Source organism: Oncorhynchus masou, chromosome 24 (assembly GCF_036934945.1).
Source record: "Oncorhynchus masou masou isolate Uvic2021 chromosome 24, UVic_Omas_1.1, whole genome shotgun sequence".
Taxonomy (NCBI): domain Eukaryota; kingdom Metazoa; phylum Chordata; class Actinopteri; order Salmoniformes; family Salmonidae; genus Oncorhynchus; species Oncorhynchus masou.
The window spans coordinates 97,561,204-97,582,936 of NC_088235.1; the positions used below are offsets into that span (position 1 = coordinate 97,561,204).

Genomic DNA, 21,733 nt, shown 5'->3' on the forward strand with positions numbered 1-21,733 from the left:
TCGACTTCGGCGATGTCGTTTACAAAATAGCTTCCAAAATCTACTCAGCAAACTGGATGCAGTCGATTACAGTGCCGTAAAGCTCCGCCTTACCACAGCTCACTGGTCACGATAACAACACCCACTTATAGCACGCGCTCCAGCAGGTATCTCTCACTGCTCATCCCCAAAGCCAGCACCCCCTTTGACCGCCTTTCCTTCCAGTTCTCTGCTGCCAATGACTGGAACGTATTGCAAAAATTGTTGAAGCTGGAGACTTATATCTCCCTCACTAACTTTGAACATAAGCTATCTGAGCAGCTAACCGATCGCTGCAGCTGTACGTACCTGTAAATAGCCCATCCAATCTACCGATCTCATCCGCATATTGTTTTTATTTACTTTTCTGCTCTTTTGCACACCAGTATTTCTACTTGCACATCACCATCTGCTCATCTATCACTCCAGTGTTCATTGGCTAAAATTGTAATTACTTCGCTAATATGGCCTATTTTATTGCCCTACCTCCTTGCCTTACCTCCTCACTCCTCATAGCACACTGTATATCAACTTTCTTTTTTTCTATTGTATTATTGACTGTACCCTTGTTTATTCTATGTGTAACTCTGTGTTGTTGTTTGTGTCGCACTGCTTTGCTTTATCTTGGCCAGGTCGCAGTTGTAATTGAGAACTTGTTCTCAACTAGCCTACCTGGTTAAATAAAGGTTAAATATATATATTTTTTAAATAAAACACAGGAGGGTCATTTTTGAGGCTGTCACATAGCTGAAAAGAGAGAACAGTAACTTATTAGTTTAGGTTCATGTTTTGTCTAGTGATACTACATTCTCATATACATATATAATACTGGATTAAATCATGATGTAGTAATAACTGCTTACTGTACCTTTCTCCACTGATCTCCACAGTGACCTGCTCAAAGGGTTCCAGGACTCTACACACCACCTCCCATTCCTCTTGGGTCAGAGCATCAACAGGTGCATTGACAATGGCCAGGGTAGAGATGATGGCATCCTTTGACTCAAGAAACCGCTTCAACATATAAAATGTTGAATTCCACCTTGTAGTGCAGTCTTGTTTAGGCCTCAACATCTGACCAACTCTGCGTCTCACAAAGACAGGGCTGTTGGAACCAAAAATCTCACATTTGGACTCATCAGACCATAGGACAGATTTCCACCAGTCTAATGTCCATTGCTCGTGTTTCTTGGCCCAAACAAGTCTCTTCTTCTTATTGGTGTACTTTAGTGGTGGTTTCTTTGTAGCAATTCGACCACGAAGGCCTGATTCAGTTCAGTCTCCTCTGAACAGTTGATGTTGAGATGTATCTGTTACTTAAACTCTGTGAAGCATTTATTTGGGCTGCAATCTGAGGTGCAGTTAATTGCTGTTTTTTGAGGCTGGTACCTCTAACAAACTGTATGTACCAGAGGCCACCAACCTTCGGAGTGCCTGGCTGGCTACTTTTTCTATTTGGCTGGCTACTCTATGTACTTGTGGGAAACTGTGTGTGTGTGTGTGTGTGTGTGTGTGTGTGTGTGTGTGTGTGTGTGTGTGTGTGTGTGTGTGTGTGTGTGTGTGTGTGTGTGTGTGTGTGTGTGTGTGTGTGTGTGTGTGCGTGTGAGAGAGAGAAAGAGAAGAGTGGGGAGGGTGAAGGATAGAGGGGAGAAAATGAAAAAAGATGATAGCGAAGGGGAGAGAGTGATGGAGACAGAGAGAGGGAGTGAGATAAGAAGTGTGAGAGCGAGATGAACAGACAGAGACAGACAGACAACAGGGAGATGGGGAGCTGGCTGGGGCTGGATGATAATAAAGGAATGATGTGGAGACTGGCTGACCTCACACACACCCACACCCACACACACACACACACACACACACACACACACAGTCTTCAACCCCAATTCACTCACCAACATCTGTCGTTGGTCTGTTCTATGGTGAGGTTTTGTGAGTTTATCATGGTGTAGCTCTGAGTGTCCTGGGGGGAGATGGCAGAGCACTGGGTTATAATTGGATGGGATAAGAGGAATAAGGAAGGATTACTATACATGATGGACATTTCCTATTAAATTATATTAATAGTGTGTGTGTGTGTGTGTGTAACACATAGCGTGTCCGTGAGTCAAATATCTGTATTGCTTCTGCAGTACAGTTGCCTAATGCTAGTTATGATGGGCCATGATGTTGGTAGCCAGGATTATAGGCTAGAACCAGTGTGGTTGTTTAAGTGATGTGTACCCACTACTTAGCCAAAAGTATGTGGACACCTGCTCGTCAAACATCTCATTCCAAAATCATGGGCATTAATATGAAGTTGGTCCCCCCTTTGCTGCTCTAACAACCTCCACTCTTCTGGGAAGGCTTTCCACTAGATGTTGGAACATTGCTGTGGGGATTTGTTTCCATTCAGCCACAAAAACATTAGTGAGGTCGGGCACTGATGTTGGGCGATTATGCCTGGCTCGCAGTCGGTGTTCCAATTCATCCCAAATGTGTTTGATGGGTTTGAGGTCAGGGCTCTGTGCAGGCCAGTCAAGTTCTTCTTCACTGATCTCGACCATTTATGTACGGACCTCGCTTTGTGCACGGGGGCATTGTCATGCTGGAACAGGAAAGGGCCTTCCCCAAACTGTTGCCACAAAGTTGGAAGCACAGAATCATCATTCTAGAATGTAATTGTATGTTGTGGCATTAAGATTTCCATCTACATGAACTAAGGGGCTCGGACCATGATAAACAGCCCCAGACCATTAGTACTCCTCCACCAAACTTTACAGTTGGCGGTATGCATTCGGACAGGTAGCGTTGTCCTGGCATCCGCCAAACCCAGATTTGTCCGTTGGACTGCAAAATGGTGAAGTGTGATTCATCACTCCAGAGAACGCGTTTCCACTGCTGCAGAGACCAATGGTGGCAAGCTTTACACCACTCCAGCCAACGCTTGGCATTGTGCATGGTGATCTTAGGCTTGTGTGCGGCTGCTCGACCATGGAAACCAATTTTATGAAGCTCGCTGCGAACAGTTCTTGTGCTGACGTTACTTCCAGAGGCAGTCTGGAACTCTGTAGTGTAGTGCTGCTCCATACGCATACCGAAGACAGACAATCTTTACACGCTGCAGCACTCAGCGGTCTCGTTTCGTTAGCTTGTCTGGCTGAGCTGTTGCTGCTCCTAGATGTTTCCACTTCACAATAACAGCACTTATAGTTGACCAGGGAAGCTCAAGCAGGGCAGAAATTTGACGAACTGATTTGCTGGAAAGGTGGCATCCTATGACGGTGCCATATCGAATGTGACTGAGCTCTTCATAAGGCCATTCTACTGTCAATGTTTGTCAATGGAGATTGCATGGATGTGTACTCGATTTTATACACCTGTCAGCAACGGGTGTGGCAGAAATATCCACATTGTATATGTGTCTGGGCTGTTAGATCACCATTACAGTGTTGATTGCAGCAGGGTTCCCCAACTGACGGCCCGCGGATGATTTTATTTGGGCCCCAAAGTTTTCTGAGCAAAAATAAATGAATACTTTTTATTAAATGTTTTATTGTTGGACACAAAAGACTGTAAAAACACCAGCAAATAAGCTCCAATTGATTTAAATTTAGGAAATCTGTTACAAAGTATTACTACACATAGTAGAGACATACAGTTGAAGGTGGATGTTTACATACACCTTAGGCAAATACATTTACACTCAGTTTTTCACAATTCCTGACATTTAATCCTGGTAAAATTCCCTGTATTATGTCAGTTAGGATCACCACTTTATTTTAAGAATGTGAAATGTCAGAATATTAGTAGAGAGAATAATTTATTTAAGCTTTTATTTATTTCATCCCATTCCCAGTGGGTTAGAAGTTTACATACACTCAATTAGTATTTGGTAGCATTGCCTTTAAATTGTTTAACTTGAGTCAAATGTTTTGTGTAGCCTTCCACAAGCTTCCCACAGTAAGTTGGGTGAATTTTGGCCCATTCCTCCTGACAGAGCTGGTGTAACTGACTCAGGTTTGTAGGCCTCCTTGCTCGCACACACTTTTTCAGTCCTGCCCACAAATGTTCTATAGGATTGAGTCAGGGCTTTGTGATGGCCACTCCAATATCTTGACTTTGTTGTCCTTAAGCCATTTTGCCACAACCATGGAAGTATGCTTGGGGTCATTGTCCATTTGGAAGACACATTTGCGACCAAGCTTTAACTTCCTGACTGATGTCTTGAGATGTTGCTTCAATATATCCACATAATTTTTCTTTCCCTCATGATGCCATCTGTTTTGTGAAGTGCACCAGTCCCTCCTGCAGCAAAGCACCCCCACAACATGATGCTGCCACCCCCGTGCTTCACGGTTGGGATGGTGTTCTTCGGCTTGCAAGCCTCCCCATGTTTTCCTCCAAACATAACGATGGTCATTATGGCCAAATAGTTCTATTTTTGTTTCATCAGACCAGAGGACATTTCTCCAAAAAGTACGATCTTTGTCCACATGTGCAGTTGCAAACTGTAGTCTGGCTTTTTTTATGGCAGTTTTGGAGCAGTGGCTTCTTCCTTGCTGAGCGGCCTTTTAGGTTACGTCGATATAGGACTCATTTTACTGTGGTTATAGATCGTTTTTTACTTGTTTCCTCCAGCATCTTAACAAGGTCCTTTGTGGCTGTTTTGGGATTGATTTGCGCATTTCGCACCAAATTGTGTTCATCTCTAGGACGAGTCTCCATCCTGAGTGGTATGACGGCTGCGTGGTCCCATGGTGTTTATACTTGCATATTATCGTTTGTACAGATGAGCGTGGTACCTTCCGGCGTTAGGAAATTGCTCCCAAGGATGAACCAGATTTGTGGAGGTCTACAATTTTTTTTCTGAGGTCTGGCTGATTTCTTTTGATTTTCCCATGATGTCAAGCAAAGAGGCAATTTTCCAAGCTGTTTAAAGGCACAGTCAACTTAGTGTATGTAAACTTCTGACCCACTGGAATTGCGATACAGTGAATTATGAGTGAAATAATCTGTCTGTAAACAATTGTTGGAAAAATGACTTGTGTCCTAACCCACTTGCCAAAACTATAGTTTGATAACAAGACATTTTTGGAGTGGTTGAAAAACGAGTTTTAATGACTCGTTATTTAATGACTAAGTGTATGTTAACTTCCGACTTCAACTGTATGTGATCGTATTCAAATCTAAGCAAGGTTTGAATTTATTATGTTTTAGTCAAAAATGATATGATTTCTTGCAGACAATTTGCAGTCAACAAATGATGAGTAATTTTGTTCAGGCCCTCTGACCATCCACTCAAGAAACAAATTGTCCTGTGGCTGAATGTAGTTGATGATCCCTGGAATACAGTATTGATCCTCTGTTGAATGGCCATTGGGACAGATCATTAGAGTTCCATAACATTCTGTGTGTGTTATTACATGCTGTGTAACCTGGGTTCAATTGACATGAAACAGAAGAAATCTATCCTAAAATGGAGTGAAATGCAGAGGTACTTGCAATGATCTGGCTATTGCTAAAGCTAAAAGTATTTTCTACGCTGTGCCCGAATGAACACGATCCAGGTGTATCAGGCTACTACACGGAAGGTATTGCTGCATGCAGTGCACAGAGAGGAGGGACCACGCCTTAGTCTGGGTGGCAGTGACCGGGCCAGACACACACTCACACACACACACATACACACACTAAGCACACACACCATCCATTACATTCTATGTCTACTGGGATGGGTAATAGAATCCTGTGTCTCCTCCTCCATACTCTCTCTACTCTCTCTCATCTCTCCTCCTCCATATTCTCTCTCTCTCTCTCTAATCTCTCCTCCTCCATACTCTCCCTCTACTCTCTCTCATCTCTCCTCCTCCATACGCTCTCTCTCTAACTCTCTAATCTCTCCTCCTCCATACGCTCTCTCTCTCTCTCTCTCTCCCTCATCTCTCTTCCTGCGTTCGCTCTCTCTCTCTCCAATCTCTACTCTCTCCTCCTCCATATGCTCTCTCTCTCTACTCTCTCCTCCTCCATACGCTCTCTCTCTCCTCCTCCACACGCTCTCTCTCTCCTCCATACGCCCTCTCTCCTCCATACGCCCTCTCTCTCCTCCTCCATACACTCTCTCTCCTCCATACGCTCTATCTCTCTTCTCTCCTCCATATGCTCTCTCTCCTCTCCTACTCTCTCTCTCATTCTCTCTCTCTCTACTCACTCTCTCTCCATCTCTCTCAGGTGCATTAAATATTCTTTTCTCAGCTGAGCAGGGAGAGTCTTTCATGGCTAATTATTAATTTATTCACGATAATAGTGATGTATTATTAATGTATTCTCTGTTGTTTATCTGGAATCTAAATTAGAGTGTGTGTTGTGTTACAGTGTAGAACATTATGGTTGAACAGCAAAGTGATTAGTGCTGCTACAAGCTACAAGCAAACAGTAGGGCTGGATCACAACTAGCTTATCGTCACCACCACAGTTAGGCTATGCTAGTAGCATTTCTATTATTCTGTTGTATTGTATTCTATTATCACCTCTACAACAGTATCTCCCCTACTCTGGCATTATCATCATAGCATTATGATAGCTTCATCTTCCCCATCATAATAGGTGCATTGTTTAGTTGAACACAACACCAGGTAAAGGAGGTTAAGGGAGCGATATTACACAAAGGATATGCAGGTGTGCTATCTTCATTTGATCACTCGCAGAGAATGTTCCTACACAGCAAGAAAAAGCAAACGTGTAGTGTATTCATGGCTAAAGTTTGTAATTTCCACTTAAAAATGTCAGACTTGATTTTCCCTTATGAAAAATGTATCAACCCCTATAAAAATGCCCATTAATTATCATTAACGTAATAATTCACATGTCCTGTTTCTGCGGGATTATTTTCTTGCTGTGAGAAACTGTTCAAATTAAGATAACACATCTGTAACATCTGATACAGTGAATAGTGAAGAATATTGTGTACGTGTACCTGCGTGTATTGTTGAGTACTATGGTAAATCCATGGGTATAACCGTAACCCCTTTGGATAATTGTTTTGAACATCTAGCAAAAACCCTCTTCTCCCCCCACAAATTTACAGTCAGAGCAATGCTGTGTTTTCTTTTTCATTTCAATATATACAGTTGAAGTCGGAAGTTTACATAAACTTAGGTTGGAGTCATTAAAACACGTTTTTCAACCACTCCACAAATATCTTGTTAACAAACTATAGTTTTGGCAAGTCGGTTAGGACATCTACTTTGTGCATGACACAAGTAATTTCTCCAACAATTGTTTACAGACAGATTATTTCACTCATAATTCATTGTATCACAATTCCAGTGGGTCAGAAGTCTACATACACTATGTTGACTGTGCCTTTAAATAGCTTGGAAAATTCCAGAAGATTATGTCATGGCTTTAGAATCTTCTGATAGGCTAATTGACATAATTTGAGTCAATTGGAGGTGTACCTGTGGATGTATTTCAAGGCCTACCTTCAAACTCAGTGCCTCTTTGCTTGACATCATGGGAAAATCAAAAGAAATCAGCCAAGACTTCAGATTCTTTTTGTTGTAGACCTCCACAAGTCTGGTTCATCCTTGGGAGCAAATTCCAAAACCCTAAAGGGACCACATTCATCTGTACAAACAATAGTATTCAAGTATAAACACCATGGGACCAGCCATCATACTGCTCTGGAAGGCGACGCGGTCTGTCTCCTAGAGATGAACTTACTTTGGTGCGAAAAGTGCAAATCAATCCCAGAACAACAACAAAGGACCGTGTGAAGATACTGGAGGAAACAGGTACAAAATGATCTATATCCACAGTAAAACGAGTCCTATATCAACATACCCTGAAAGGCTGCTCAGCAAGGAAGAAGCCACTGCTCCAAAACCGCCATAAAAAGCCAGACTACGGTTTGCAACTGCTCATGGGAACAAAAATCATACTTTTTGGAGAAATGTCCTTTGGTCTGATGAAACAAAAAAAGAACTGTTTGGTCATAATGACAATTGTTATGTTTGGAGGAAAAATGGGGAGGCTTGCAAGCCAAAGAACACCATCCCAACCGTGAAGCACGGGGGTGGCAGCATCATGTTGTGGGGGTGCTTTGCTGCAGGAGGGACTGGTGCACTTCACAAAATAGATGGCACCATGAGGAAGGAAAATTATGTGGATATATTGAAGCAACATCTCAAGACATCAGTCAGGGAATGTGATGAAATAAATAAAAGCTGAAATAAATTATTCTCTTAAGCAAAAATAAAGTGGTGATCCTCTCAAGACATCAGTCAGGGAATGTGATGAAATAAATAAAAGCTGAAATAAAAGCCTATTCTCTCTACTATTATTCTGACATTTCACATTCTTAAAATAAATCTGGTGATCCTAACTGACCTAAGACAGGGACTTTTTTTAGCACTAGGATTAAATGTCATTTACCTTTGGAATTGTTTTCAATGAAAAGAGTTTAAATGTATTTGGCTGAGGTGTATGTAGACTTTTTCCGACCTTAACTGTATGCAGGCCATTGGTTGTATGTGTTCATAATAGATTTATGAAGTCTAAGCTGACTCGTTGTGCTGTTTCCATGAATAAATTCCATTATATCAGAGGAGAGCATTTAATCTTTCTTCTGTAGCTTCTCGGAGTCATAGCCTGTGTTCCAAATGGCACCCTATTCCCTATTCCCTTTCTTGCACTACTTTTCTATTGCACTGTGTAAGTAATAGGTCCCCATTTGGGATGCACTCAGGGCCCGTTTGATGTGGGTGAAGGGTTACTGGTGTGGCTACCTCCCAGGGTTTAAACCACAACCATGATCTAGCATCTTAATATAGATGATCTAGTGTATATACGCTCTCTTCCCTTGACTAGTGCCCTAGATCAGCACTCCTACGCTTTTTTAATACAGGCCCAGAGCCATAGGCTGTATACATGTAAATAGAGTATTGCTCTCTGCCCCAGATTATTGCTACTGCTTTGATACCTAAGAGGGCTACTGGTGACAGAGGGAGACCTGTACTGTCGGATGGGAGAGGAGGCACAGGCCTAATGACTGAATGTCATTGGTGTCTTTAAAACTTGAACCTCCTTTAGGCTACCCTTTGTAATGCATTCTAGTAAAGGCTGCTTCCACGACTAACAAAAGGGTGTGTCTCTGTGATGCTCTGATGCAGCACCATATATACTCAGTTTTTCCATCCTCTTTTCTATCGCTCTCTCTCTCTCTCTCTCGCTCTCTCTAGATAGGTTTATCAGTATTCCCTACAAGCTTGGAGTAACTGCAGTGTTACATCTGCATAGATCTGCATACTCACTCTCTCTCTGCCTCTTCTCTCTGCTTTACCACGGTACTACCGCATGCTGTGTTAATGGACTAGCAGAGAGGGAGAAAGAGGGGGATGAGCGATAGAGAACAAGAGGGGAGGATTCTGCTCATTATTCATTGTCGTCATCTCCTCTCTGTGGGGTCGGTGGGGTTCGCTTTAAATGTGCTGTACTGTAATCACCCTGAAATTAATACTGTCAGGTACCCTACTATTTCTGCTAGTTTAACCAATGAATGTGTCTTAGGGTACAGCTCCTTGTTTAGCTAATGTGGCTAACCAAGCACCAAGCAAGCCACTGATCCTGTGTGTGTAGCAGTGACTGGCTGTGGCTGTGGCTGTAGCAGGCAGCTTGATGCTGAGGGTTTTATGTGATGAGGCTGATCCTATGACCCCAGCTGGCTGATTGAACAAATCAGAGAGAGGATAAGAGATGGGGTTGATGCAGCCTGTATCAGCCATGAGGATGGGAGGAGGGAGGGGAGAAGCAGGTTGACGTTTTATAGTCATCAATCTTGCGCTGGAGCGAATTCCACTAGATGGGCCAGCTGCAAAATTGGCCTCATCGTAGAAATCCATGAAAACAAAAATGTATTTACGGTTAGTGTGTGTAAGGTGAAATAAGGTTAGGTTTAAAATCAGATTTTATGACTTTGTGACTGTGCCAGCTCGTGACCACTATACACAGCTGCCTACAGGGCAAGATTCATGACAATAAATGCCAACCTGCAGGAAAGAAGGGATGGGAGAAGAAATAAGGGAATGGTGAGGGGAATAAAGCATGTGTCAGAGAGGGGAAAGAGGAGATGGGAGGAATGAGGGTAGGGATAGGAGGAGAGGGGGAAACTGATTTTGTAGAAGAGGATATGCTAAGAGGGCTCTCTATCTCTCTTTCACTCTGTCCTCAAGCGTTGTGTGTAAGGAAGGATGGCCCAAAAGAAGACAAGATTTGGCAAGAGTTCTGGAGGGCCTGCAGGGATGTGTTGGGTTCTATCACATTCTCAAGGAGGGATGATACTATCCCTTTGTGGTTAAAGGGGAAGTTGCTGAATGTGGAGGCACTGATTGGCTAAAGGTTGTATGTGTGTGGCAGTGGCTGGATCTGCTCTGTGGCTAGTTACCACAGAAATGTCCCACCCCATGCTGCTGCTGCAGACAGCTGTGTCTACCACTTTGCACAAGGCAATGGGAACTGCCATGGGATGGGAACTGCCAAATGGAAACTGCCAAATTAAACTGTCATTAGGGCCTAGTTGGTGTGTTTTGGGCAATCCATGGGAGAGAACTACTTTATTTAGGATGGTGCCAGGTTTCCTCCAGACGTGACGCTTGGCATTCAGGCCAAAGAGTTTAATCTTGGTTTCATCAGACCAGAGCATCTTGTTTTGCATTTTGTCATGCAGTTTTGTCATTATGAGGTATTGTGTGTGGTTTGTTGAGGATTTTGTATTTATTTAATCCATTTTAGACTAAGGTTGAAACGTAACGTAATTGTGGAAAAAGGGAAGAGGTCTGAGTACTTTCCGAATACAGTACTAGGCCATGTGTAGTGTGTGTGCATGCACACCTGTTTGTCTGTTTGTGTTTCTGTATGTTTACGTTTATTCTCACAGACACGCATTCTAGATTACAGGAGACAGTACCGATTCTCCTGTACACTATGTTCTGTATATACAGTATCTGTATCTTATTGATAGTGACATGTATTGCTTGTTACCATAAAAAAATGCTAAAGTCAAACAGATTTAGTTGTCTTTTCAAGGCCAACTGCCAGGCAAGAATAGAATGGCTAAATCCCAAATGGCACCCTATTCCCTATGTCGTGTACTATTGAATACAGTGCCATTTTGGACGTTGACCATGTCTGATAGAGCAGCTCTATCAACAGCATTTAAATGGAAATGACTCGAAGAGAGAGAGAAGAGGAAAGGAGAGAGCGGATGATTGTCAGGACATCCAATCAGAATATGGTTATTCAAATCACATATTTATATGGAAATATGTCTCTTTATATTATCCTCTGTTTGGAGAATGTCAGACTGCCATTTCTGTGTGTTTGTCAAATGCCTCAATGGACTGGACAGTCTGGACTGGACAATAATCGCTGGTACTTATTGTGGAAACTGATATTGAATCATGGGTCCTCCAACAGTGACATTATTATCCAAGTCCCGACATACAGTATGTTGTACTACTGATAGCTAGTGTATTTTCCCCATCCAGCAAATCCAAGTCCAACACTCTGAACAGACAGCCAAGAGGTTAGTAGCATCCTAACCGTGCGTTGAGATCTCAGAGACAACATGCAAGTGTTATACATCATTTAGGCTGAATGTTCAGGAATCAGGAGAGACTGTATTTATCCTACTGTATCGTCTTGTTCTCTCTACGGGAACTCACAGAGTTTTATGAGCATGAAGTTGAATCTCATAAGTATTTCCTTGGTTCCTTATGATCTTGATCTCCTCTCCTAATATTAATAATAACTTGAAAAGATCTTTTTAATACAGGTAACAAAGTGCTTCATCGTAAAATAATGCAACAAAAGTACTAACAAAGACAGGAGAGAGGAGAATGAAAGAAGATGGCTAATTAAAATCACTGAAGACATTTAGTAGAAGCTCATATCCAGATCGACTTACAGGAGCAATTAGGGTTAAGTGCCTTGCTCAGCACATTGTCAGCATTTTCACTTAGTCGGCTCGGGGATTTGAATCAACGTCCTTTTGGTTGCTGGCTCAACGCTATTGCCTGCTATTCTGCTTGTCGCCCCACATTAAAAGCATCTTAATGAAACTAAGTCTTCAACAGGCAGCTCTCAATGCTCTCCTCTCCCTCTGACTTATTGAGAAGGAAACAAGGAGAGAGGATTCACCCTGCATCTGCTTGTCTCCAGAAGCAATTTGTCCGTCTTTCCTGAGTGTGTAAGAGGAGTGAAGAGTAACTCTGAAATCTGGGTCGTTTGTAACACTGCCTAATCAACCAATTACTCGCCTATTAAATATTATCTTTGCTTCAAACAGACACACACGCACGCACACACACACACACATATCTCCATTAAACACAGTGCTGGTCCATCTAATGGATGAAGCAATGACACACACACAAACAGCCACGCTCTGTATCCCTGAAGCTGGTACAAACACTAGCGGTAGCCCCAGAGAAAGCTATAGCCAGTTTCCTTCCTGTGGACTGATGAGGCTGGGGCTTAGAGGTCAAAGGTGACTCCTGCAGCCTGGTGCTTCTGGTTCTTTCTCTGCTTGGTTTGCCTGTCTGTGTGTGTGTGTGTGTGTGTGTGTGTGTGTGTGTGTGTGTGTGTGTGTGTGTGTGTGTGTGTGTGTGTGTGTGTGTGTGTGTGTGTGTGTGTGTGTGTGTGTGTGTGTGTGTGTGTGTGTGTGTATGGTGTTAGCTCGCTCTGCCTTTCCAGCCAACCACGACAACAGAGGACAGTGGCTCTTATATATGCAATGAAGGAGAGAGATGGAGGAAGAGGAGGGGGGAGGAAGGGAGGGATGCAACAGAGGAGGTATTTAGAGAGAGAATGGGTATATGGATGGCAAGAGAGGTAAAAGAAAAAGACAAGGAGAGATAGAGATAGAGATAAAGAAAATAGGATATATTTAGATAGAGAGACAGAAAATACAGGATAGAGAAAAGAGAGCGGTTCATTTGGAGGTGGCCAGGTTGTTAAGCTGAGTATAGCAGGATTTAAAAGTCCCTTTTTTCCCCAACAGCTTTTTGTCTGTCAGCAGAGAGAGGGAGAACAGCAACCAGATTTCTGAAATGAAAACCGGGGACATTTCCAGTTTGGCGGTCAATATATCATTAAAATATCCAATGTTATTATCTATGACATAAAAAAGGGAGACAATTCCGGTTTCATGTATTTAGACTAACATGCTGTGATAGAGAAAACAACTATACTACAGAAACACTACAGACAGAACTGTCCGATCTGAAAAGCCATTCAGTGGTGCTGGTAGTCTGGGTAGAAAACGAGCAGAAGAGAACATGAGCTAAATTTAAAAAACAGACAATAGTATATGTGAAATACTTAACAACATAATAAAGAAATAAAACGAAGACGAGGTTGGTACCTACATTGTATGCTTATACCAACCTAATATGTATATTTCTCAGAAGAATGTATCTTCTTCAGGATTGCTCTGTCTTTGGCCAGCTTCTCCATGATCTCCTGGCAGGGGAGGTTGAAGTTTGTCTTCACAATAAACATGGCCTTGATGGCAGGAACAGTGAACCTATTTCCTGCTGCTGTCCATAGATCATTCATTTGGGAGAACACTCTCTCGACTGGTGCATTACTTCCAGGTAGGCACATGACAACAGACGCTAATCTAGCCAGGTTAGTGTGTGGGCTGTCGTTCTCTTTGAAGTGGGTAACCACCGTGCTCCATCTCTGACTAAGCGGTGTCTCAGATGTTTTCCATTCTTCAAGCGATCCCCCCTTTAGGAACTCTTGCAGACCAGTAACCTCGTCAAACAATGCATCCTCATTGATGGTCACATTGGGGCATTTTTCCCGCAGGGCTGCCTTCTGGATCTCTTCACGCAGAGGTTGCCTTTTTAAAAGGAGACAATGTAAATCTTGTAGGTTATCTGTGTGCTTTCCCCATGCTTGCAAGTAGTTCACAGCCGTAATGAAGAATGATTGGGATGTTTTGAAAAAGCTCTCTTTAGACATGTCTCCATTGTCCCCCAGCTCTCTCAGAAGTCCTCTGACCAGAACTGGAATCAAGTTGTCATCACGTCTTGCAGTCAATTTTGCCTCAATGTTTCTCAGAATTGCAGATGACTCCACTGCACAGTGTTCCTGGACTTCAAGCATCTTGATCGTGTCACTGAATACGGTCAGGTTTCCATCGACAAAGGCCAGCCAAAGTTCAGTCAGTGGATCTTCGAACATTGTTCGCAGGACAACAGGGCATTTTTTTTCAGAAATTAAAAAGGATTTCAATGGCACATTGTCAGCACTCTTTCTAGAGCAGGGAACATGGACAGACAGCAAACATTTCTGTGTCCTAAAATGTTATGGTACTCCTGGCCAACAAAGTCACAAAAGCTCTTCAGTCTTTCTACTCTGACGGTGAAAATATGAAAATATCCAAATATCTTTGTGAGCAGGTACTCAACATCAAGGGGAATCATATCCGAAGTTGTTTTGGCAGTGTTATGAATGATGTGAGCAGGACAACCTAAGCCAATCACCTCCCACTGCAGAGCATTTTTAACTTTGGTATGGACATTGACCCTCCCCAGCCTATTCAGTCCACCAAAATTAGTATTTGTGTTGTCGGCAGAGAATGCCACGACTTTGTTTTCCAGGTTACATTTTGGATGACCACCAGGACCTCAGCTGCAATTTCCTCTGCTGTTTCTCCTTTCAATTCAACAAAATCAAGCAGTTTTGTTTCCACAGATGTGCTGCCATCATATATCTTACAATATCTGACTACTATTGGCAGCAGCTTTACATGTCCATGAATGGACACATCAATGGACAGGGACACAAATTCAACCTGGTCTAGGTCCTGTTACCAAAGTAGTTGTCCATGTTACTAACACGTTACTCACTATGGCTTCACATTGTGTCCTAGCACATGGAGCTAACACGTTACTCACTATGGCTTCACATTGTGTCCTAGCACATGGAGCTAACACGTTACTCACTATGGCTTCACATTGTGTCTCACTATGGCACATTGTGTCCTAGCACATGGTGCTAACACGTAACTCACTATGGCTTCACATTTTGTCCTAGTACATGGTGCTAACACGTAACTCACTATGGCTTCACATTGTGTCCTAGCACATGGAGCTAACATGTTACTCACTATGGCTTCACATTGTGTCCTAGCACATGGAGCTAACACGTTACTCACTATGGCTTCACATTGTGTCCTAGCACATGGTGCTAACACGTTACTCACTATGACTTCACATTGTGTCCCAGCACATGGTGCTAACACGTTACTCACTATGGCTTCACATTGTGTCCCAGCACATGGTGCTAACACGTTACTCACTATGACTTCACATTGTGTCCTAGCACATGGAGCTAACACGTTACTCACTATGACTTCACATTGTGTCCTAGCACATGGTGCTAACACGTTACTCACTATGACTTCACATTGTGTCCTAGCACATGGTGCTAACACGTTACTCACTATGACTTCACATTGTGTCCTAGCACATGGTGCTAACACGTTACTCACGATGACTTCACATTGTGTCCTAGCACATGGTGCTAACACGTTACTCACTATGACTTCACATTGTGTCCTAGCACATGGTGCTAACACGTTACTCACTATGACTTCACATTGTGTCCTAGCACATGGTGCTAACACGTTACTCACTATGACTTCACATTGTGTCCTAGCACATGGTGCTAACACGTTACTCACTATGGCTTCACATCTGTCGTTCTGCCCCTGAACAGGCAGTTAACCCACTGTTCCTAGGCCGTCATTGAAAATAAGAATTTGTTCTTAACTGACTTGCCTAATAAAATAAAGGTAAAATTAAATTGTGTCCTAGCACATGGTGCTAACACGTTACTCACTATGACTTCACATTGTGTCCTAGCACATGGTGCTAACACGTTACTCACTATGACTTCACATTGTGTCCTAGCACATGTAAACTTTGGCTCATAAAGCTTCCGTGTGACACGGGCAATCAGAGAGGCTTTATGCTTTTTGGTCTGTTGATGTTCTACCACTGCCGTTCTTCCCCCGCTGCCATTTGAAAAAGAGGAATTACAAAGGGTGCAGTGAACCATTCTATCGTCTTGACCTGAGCGTATAAATGGAAATTCTCTCATCATGTTGTCATTAAAATGGCATTTCCGTTTCTTGGAAAGAGTCATTGTACCTCTGTCTGCTCTTCTTCACTCTCTCTGTGTCGCTCTTCTTACTCTCTTAACTTTTTCTTCTCCTCCAATCTTTCTCCTCCTCTTGTCTTCACTCATCTTCCTGCTCTTTCTTCCTTTCCTTCTCTTTACCTTTCCACCTCACTCTTCTACAGTCTCCTCGCTTCGCTCTTTTTACTCCCTTCATTTTTCCTTCTCCTTTCTCTCCAATCTTTAATAATAAATAGTACACTATTAGATCAAATACTTTGGTTAACAGATTTCCATTGCTTTTATCATTTTTGTATTTTATCTCAAAAACATTGTTTGGAATAATAAATTGGCAGGCTCTGCAAACATATCTTTACCTTTCCTCCTCTCTCTCTTTCACTCTTCTTCCTATCCAGTCTTCCTCCTCTCCACGCTAACAGAAAACATTATGCTAATGTTATCCATGAAAATGTCTAAATATATTTTCACACTACTTATAATGCCAAACCATTCAAATTGTAATCTACAAATAAATATTCTCAGAATTATGCATTAATTTAATATAATCATATTTTCAAAATAGCCCGTTCTCTGCATGTTTACATGTGAATGTTTTTTAACCTAGCTACCATGAAAGTAGCTAGCTAACCCAGCTAGATAACGTTAACTTTGTCGACATAGCTAATGTTAGCTAGCATAACCTATTTAAAACCTTATAAAGCAGATAATCTATCTATATAATAAATTGTGACATTATAACATCATTAGTTAGTATCTCAAACAATTGTAACTTACCTGGCTTGAAAAGACATTTGTGGTGATGTTATAGATTCACTTGACACTTGCTAGCTTCTGGCAAAGTTTTCCACAGCAGTTTTCTCTAAATCTAGCACGAGCAAGTAGTTAGTAGAAGAAGAGTGAATGAGGCTGCTATAGGGAGTAGCCCCTTCTGCTGGACAAAACAAGCACAACGCGATTGAGATGTCAACCGGTAGGCTCTGCTGCCCGGTCTTTCTTCATCCATCATCGTCGGTTACAAGGTAATACGGTAATTGTGCAAGCCCTAAACACAAGCCTGAAACACAGCATACCACCCTCCATAACACTGCTGGCTTGCTTCTGAAGCTAAGCAGAGTTGGGCCTGGTCAGTCCCTGGATGGGAGACCAGATGCTGCTGCAGGTGGTGTTGGAGAGCCAGTAGGAGACTCTTTCCTCTGGTCTAAAAAAATATCCCAATACCTCAGGGCAGTGACTGGGGACACTACCCTGTGTAGGGTGCCGTCTTTCGGATGGGATGTTAAACAGGTGTCCTGACTCTCTGAGGTCATTAAAGTTCCCATGGCACTTATTGTAGGGGTGTTAACCCTGGTGTCCTGGCCAAATTCCCAATCTGTCCCTCAAACCATCATGGTCACCTAATAATCCCCAGTTGACAATTGGCTCATTCATCCCCTGTAACTTTTCCCCAGGTTGTTGTTCTAAATGAGAATGTGTTCTCAGTCAACTTACCTGATTAAATAACAGATAAATAAAAACAAGCCCTATAGACACAATAGGGAGGGGATCTACTGTAGAAAGTCCCCCAGTTTGTGTTTTCTAATAATGTTTCTTCACTCACTGTGGACCTCATTAGCTAGTGAATGCCAGCGTCATTCATTCAACCAGACAGACTATGAGTCTATCTGTCTATGCATGAATGGGTGTGTGTGTACCTTGCTGTTTTTTGGGGGGCCACTTGAGTGGTCCCCTCCCTGCCTGTTCTAAAGTGTCCCTCTGGGAGACACAAGACCCTCCACAGCCACACACACAGGAGGGCTGTCAATCAAATATTGATGAGGTCTGTAACCCTCATTACAACAGACCTACCCACCTTCACAGAGTATGATCTCTATGGTACAGTAACAGTAATCTAGTGGGGCATTGGCTGATCCTGAGGTCAATTGATTCCTTGGTGATCACTCTCTGTCTCTGACAGGTAGACTACAGCAAGGGACCACGCACACACAGTACACTACACACACACACACACACACATACACACACTATTGAGAGCCAATACGGAATCATTGACCAGATGGGGCTCAACAATTACACGTTTGTGACTGTGAGGGTTGGGCGATGTAGCAAAAAGTGGTTTTAATGGGCATGTTTCCATTCTGATTGCTTTATACTGTTCAACCAAACTTTAGCCATAAATAATATTCGGACAAAACTGACAGTGAAGTAGTTGTATTTAAAGAACATTGCATAGGAATTAAAATTCTCCTTTGTTGCCTCTTACTCTGGTACTTGACCAATGGTTGCAATTTGAATAGTTATTTGTTCACTTCCAGCATAAAAAAGTAAAACATTTCCTGCACTAATTTGTTATCATTTACACGCTGTGCCACATTTATTTTGTCTTAGCATGCCTCTATTTTGTTCCTCTACTGTGTATTTTTGGCTTCAGTTGCAGTTCTTACTTTTGCCACTAGGGGTAGATGGTTGATTACAGAGGATCTATTTGGCAAGCTTGCCTTCCTGAAGTTGTTGACTTGTTGTGCTAGAAAGTTATTTAGTGTGTTTGTGTGAGTGTCCCTAGACCAAGGATGGGCAACTCCAGTCTTCGAGGGCCAGAGTGGAGTCACTCTTTTTCCCCATCCCTAGCAAACACAGCTGATTCAACTAATGACATTCTCAACTGAAGATCAGTCTGCCTTTCATACAGCTCTCAGTATAACATCACACACTGCATCTGGAGAGACTGCCAGAGATCTAAAACACACATCACAAAGATCATCAGCCTTTGATACACCACACACTGTGCACACACACACATACACACATACACACACACTTGAAAAGTGTACAAACAGGCCTATTTGCTGTGTGTCGTGTATAATGGGATGTGTCATGTGCAATGGGAGGGGGCCGACAGATAATGACATCATCGCTTAGATCATCTCTGTGTGACAGAGAGCAGAGGACTGTGGGAGGTTACATGAGAGGGGGGAGAGAGAGAGAGAGAGCGAGAGAGAGAGAGAGAGAGAGTGTGTGTGTGTGTGTGTGTGTGTGTGTGTGTGTGTGTGTGTGTGTGTGTGTGTGTGTGTGTGTGTGTGTGTGTGTGTGTGTGTGTGTGTGTGTGTGTGTGTGTGTGTGTGTGTGTGTGTGTGTGGTACTGTAAAAGCACTGAAATCCTGTTTATTTTCTCGCCAGCAGAAATCTCTTAACCTGTCAGGAGTCAGATGAGTCAGTCTGACTAGGAGAGAAATGCATCCAGGCATCAACACACACACACACACACACACACACACACACATACATACACGCAGCTCCTCACAAAACTCCATTTACATAGCTAAAAATATCTCAAGTGTTTGAACCTTGAACCATTTTACAGAGAGGGAGGGAGGGAGGGAGGGGAGGGGGAGGGAGGGAGGGAGGGAGGGAGGGAGGGAGGGAGGGAGGGAGGGAGGGAGGGAAGGGAGGGAGGAAATCAGCAGCAGTAGTGTTAATGAGACTGCAGATCTCTCCTTCTGCCTTGTGCCTCTATTCCTTCAGACTGTATGAGTGTGCTGTGATTATTTGATGGCATATTGAACGAAATCTGATCGGATTAGGGGGTCAGAGAGAGGAGGGGGCGCTGAGGTCCCTCATTCCCCCCTCCAGACTCTGTTCTCCCTATCTGTAACTCCTTCAAATCCTGTTTAGATGGCTCACAAGAGAACCAGAACACACACTTACAAAGACCACTGCAGGAATCATCTGCTCATTTGTGGTAGGCTAAATCTGCAACAGTAGAATATGATTGGCCATGTGTTCAGTCTCTCCTTTACATTCTTTAGAGCCATAATCCATAATCTCTCACCTCTGTATGTGTCTGTCAGACAGCAACAGTGGTAGGCCTGATCACCGACAACGACGAGACAGTCTATAGGGAGGATGTCAGAGACCTGGCCGTGTGGTGCCAGGAGAACAACCTCTCCCTCAACTTGACCAAGACAAAGGAGATGATTGTGGACTACAGGAAAAAGAGGACCGAGCACGCCCCCATTCTCATCGACGGGGCTGCAGTGGAGCAGGTTGAGAGCTTCAAGTTCCTTGGTGTCCACATCAACAACAAACTAACATGGTTCAAACACACCAAGACAGTCGTGAAGAAAGGCACAACAAACCTATTCCCCCTCAGGAGACTGAAAGGTTTGGTATGGGTCCTCAAATCCTCAAGATGTTCTACAGCTGCACCATCGAGAGCATCCTGACAGGTTGCATCATTGCCTGATATGGCAACTGCTCGGCCTCTGACCGCAATGCACAACAGAGGGTAGTTCGTACGGCCCAGTACATCACTGGGGCCAAGCTTCCTGCCATCCAGGACCTCTATACCAGGCGGTGTCAGAGGAAGGCCCTAAAAATTGTCAAAGACTCCAGTCACCCAAGTCATAGACTGTTCTCTCTGCTACCGTAACGGCAAGCGGTACCAGAGCGCCATGTCTAAGTCCAAGAGGCTTCTAAATAGCTTCTACCCCCAAACCATAAGACTCTTGAACATATAATCAAATGGCTATCCAGACTATTTACATCGCTGCTACTCTCTGTCTGTTATCATCTATGCATAGTCACTTTAATAACTCTACCTACATGTACATGTTAACTCAACTAACCGGTACTAACTGCACATTACTCTGTACGGGTACGCCCCTGAATATGGTCTTGCTATTTTTATTTTACAGCTTCTCTTTAATTACTTGTTACTTTTATTTCTTATTCATATTTTTTTATACTGCATTGTTGGTTAGGGGCTCGTAAGTAAGCATTAAACTGTAAGGTTTAATTCGGCGGTATTGTATTCGGTGCATGTGACTAATAAAATTTGATTTGATGTGAGGGGCTGTGCGGTCAACTGTACCGGTATTCATTCACAGACGTTTACCTTACCTTCTATAATAGTATTTTAATGTTATATTTGTTACATTAAATTGTTCAGTAATGACTCGAAAAAAGGATGTCAATAATCTGTTTTTATGGCCAGTAAAAAAATATATATACAAAAAAAATGAAACCTGAGGACTGTTAGTTAACTTTCTAGCACAGCAAGTCAACTTCGGGAGGGCAAGCTTGCCAAATCGACCGACTACTAATTATTATCATGGAGATTTTTTGGGTTGTTGACGAAATAGAGGCATACAAAGACACAAGAAACGTGACACATTGTGTCAATGATAACTAATTAGTGCAGGAAATGGAGAAATTTACGAAAATGCTGGAAGTGAATATTGGAATTGAGGAAATAACTATGCAAATGGAAACCATTGGTTGAGTACCAGAGTTTGAGGCTACAAAATATAATTTTGATTCCTATGCAATGTTCTACAAAATGGACTACTTCACTGTCAGTTTTGTCCTCCTAATATTTTGGTTTGAATTTTGATTGAACAGTATAAAGCAATCAGAATGGAGAAAATCTCATTAAAACCATTAGAATAAATGTGGTGCCATGCTCTACCCATAAAGCACAGTTAGAACTTGCATTATTCAGAAACATCAAATAGCAGGAAATACCTTC

General features: G+C 42.7%; 1 protein-coding gene across 1 annotated transcript in view; it reads left to right on the top strand.

The window, feature by feature from the left end:
* Positions 1-17,344: 17,344 nt before the first annotated feature.
* arhgap39 (Rho GTPase activating protein 39) overlaps positions 17,345-21,733 on the top strand; it is a 57,981-nt gene continuing 53,592 nt past the window's right edge. The window contains exon 1 of the mRNA XM_064932983.1: positions 17,345-17,385. Within this exon, the coding sequence (XP_064789055.1) occupies positions 17,345-17,385 (41 nt within the window). The remainder of the gene's footprint in view (positions 17,386-21,733) is intronic.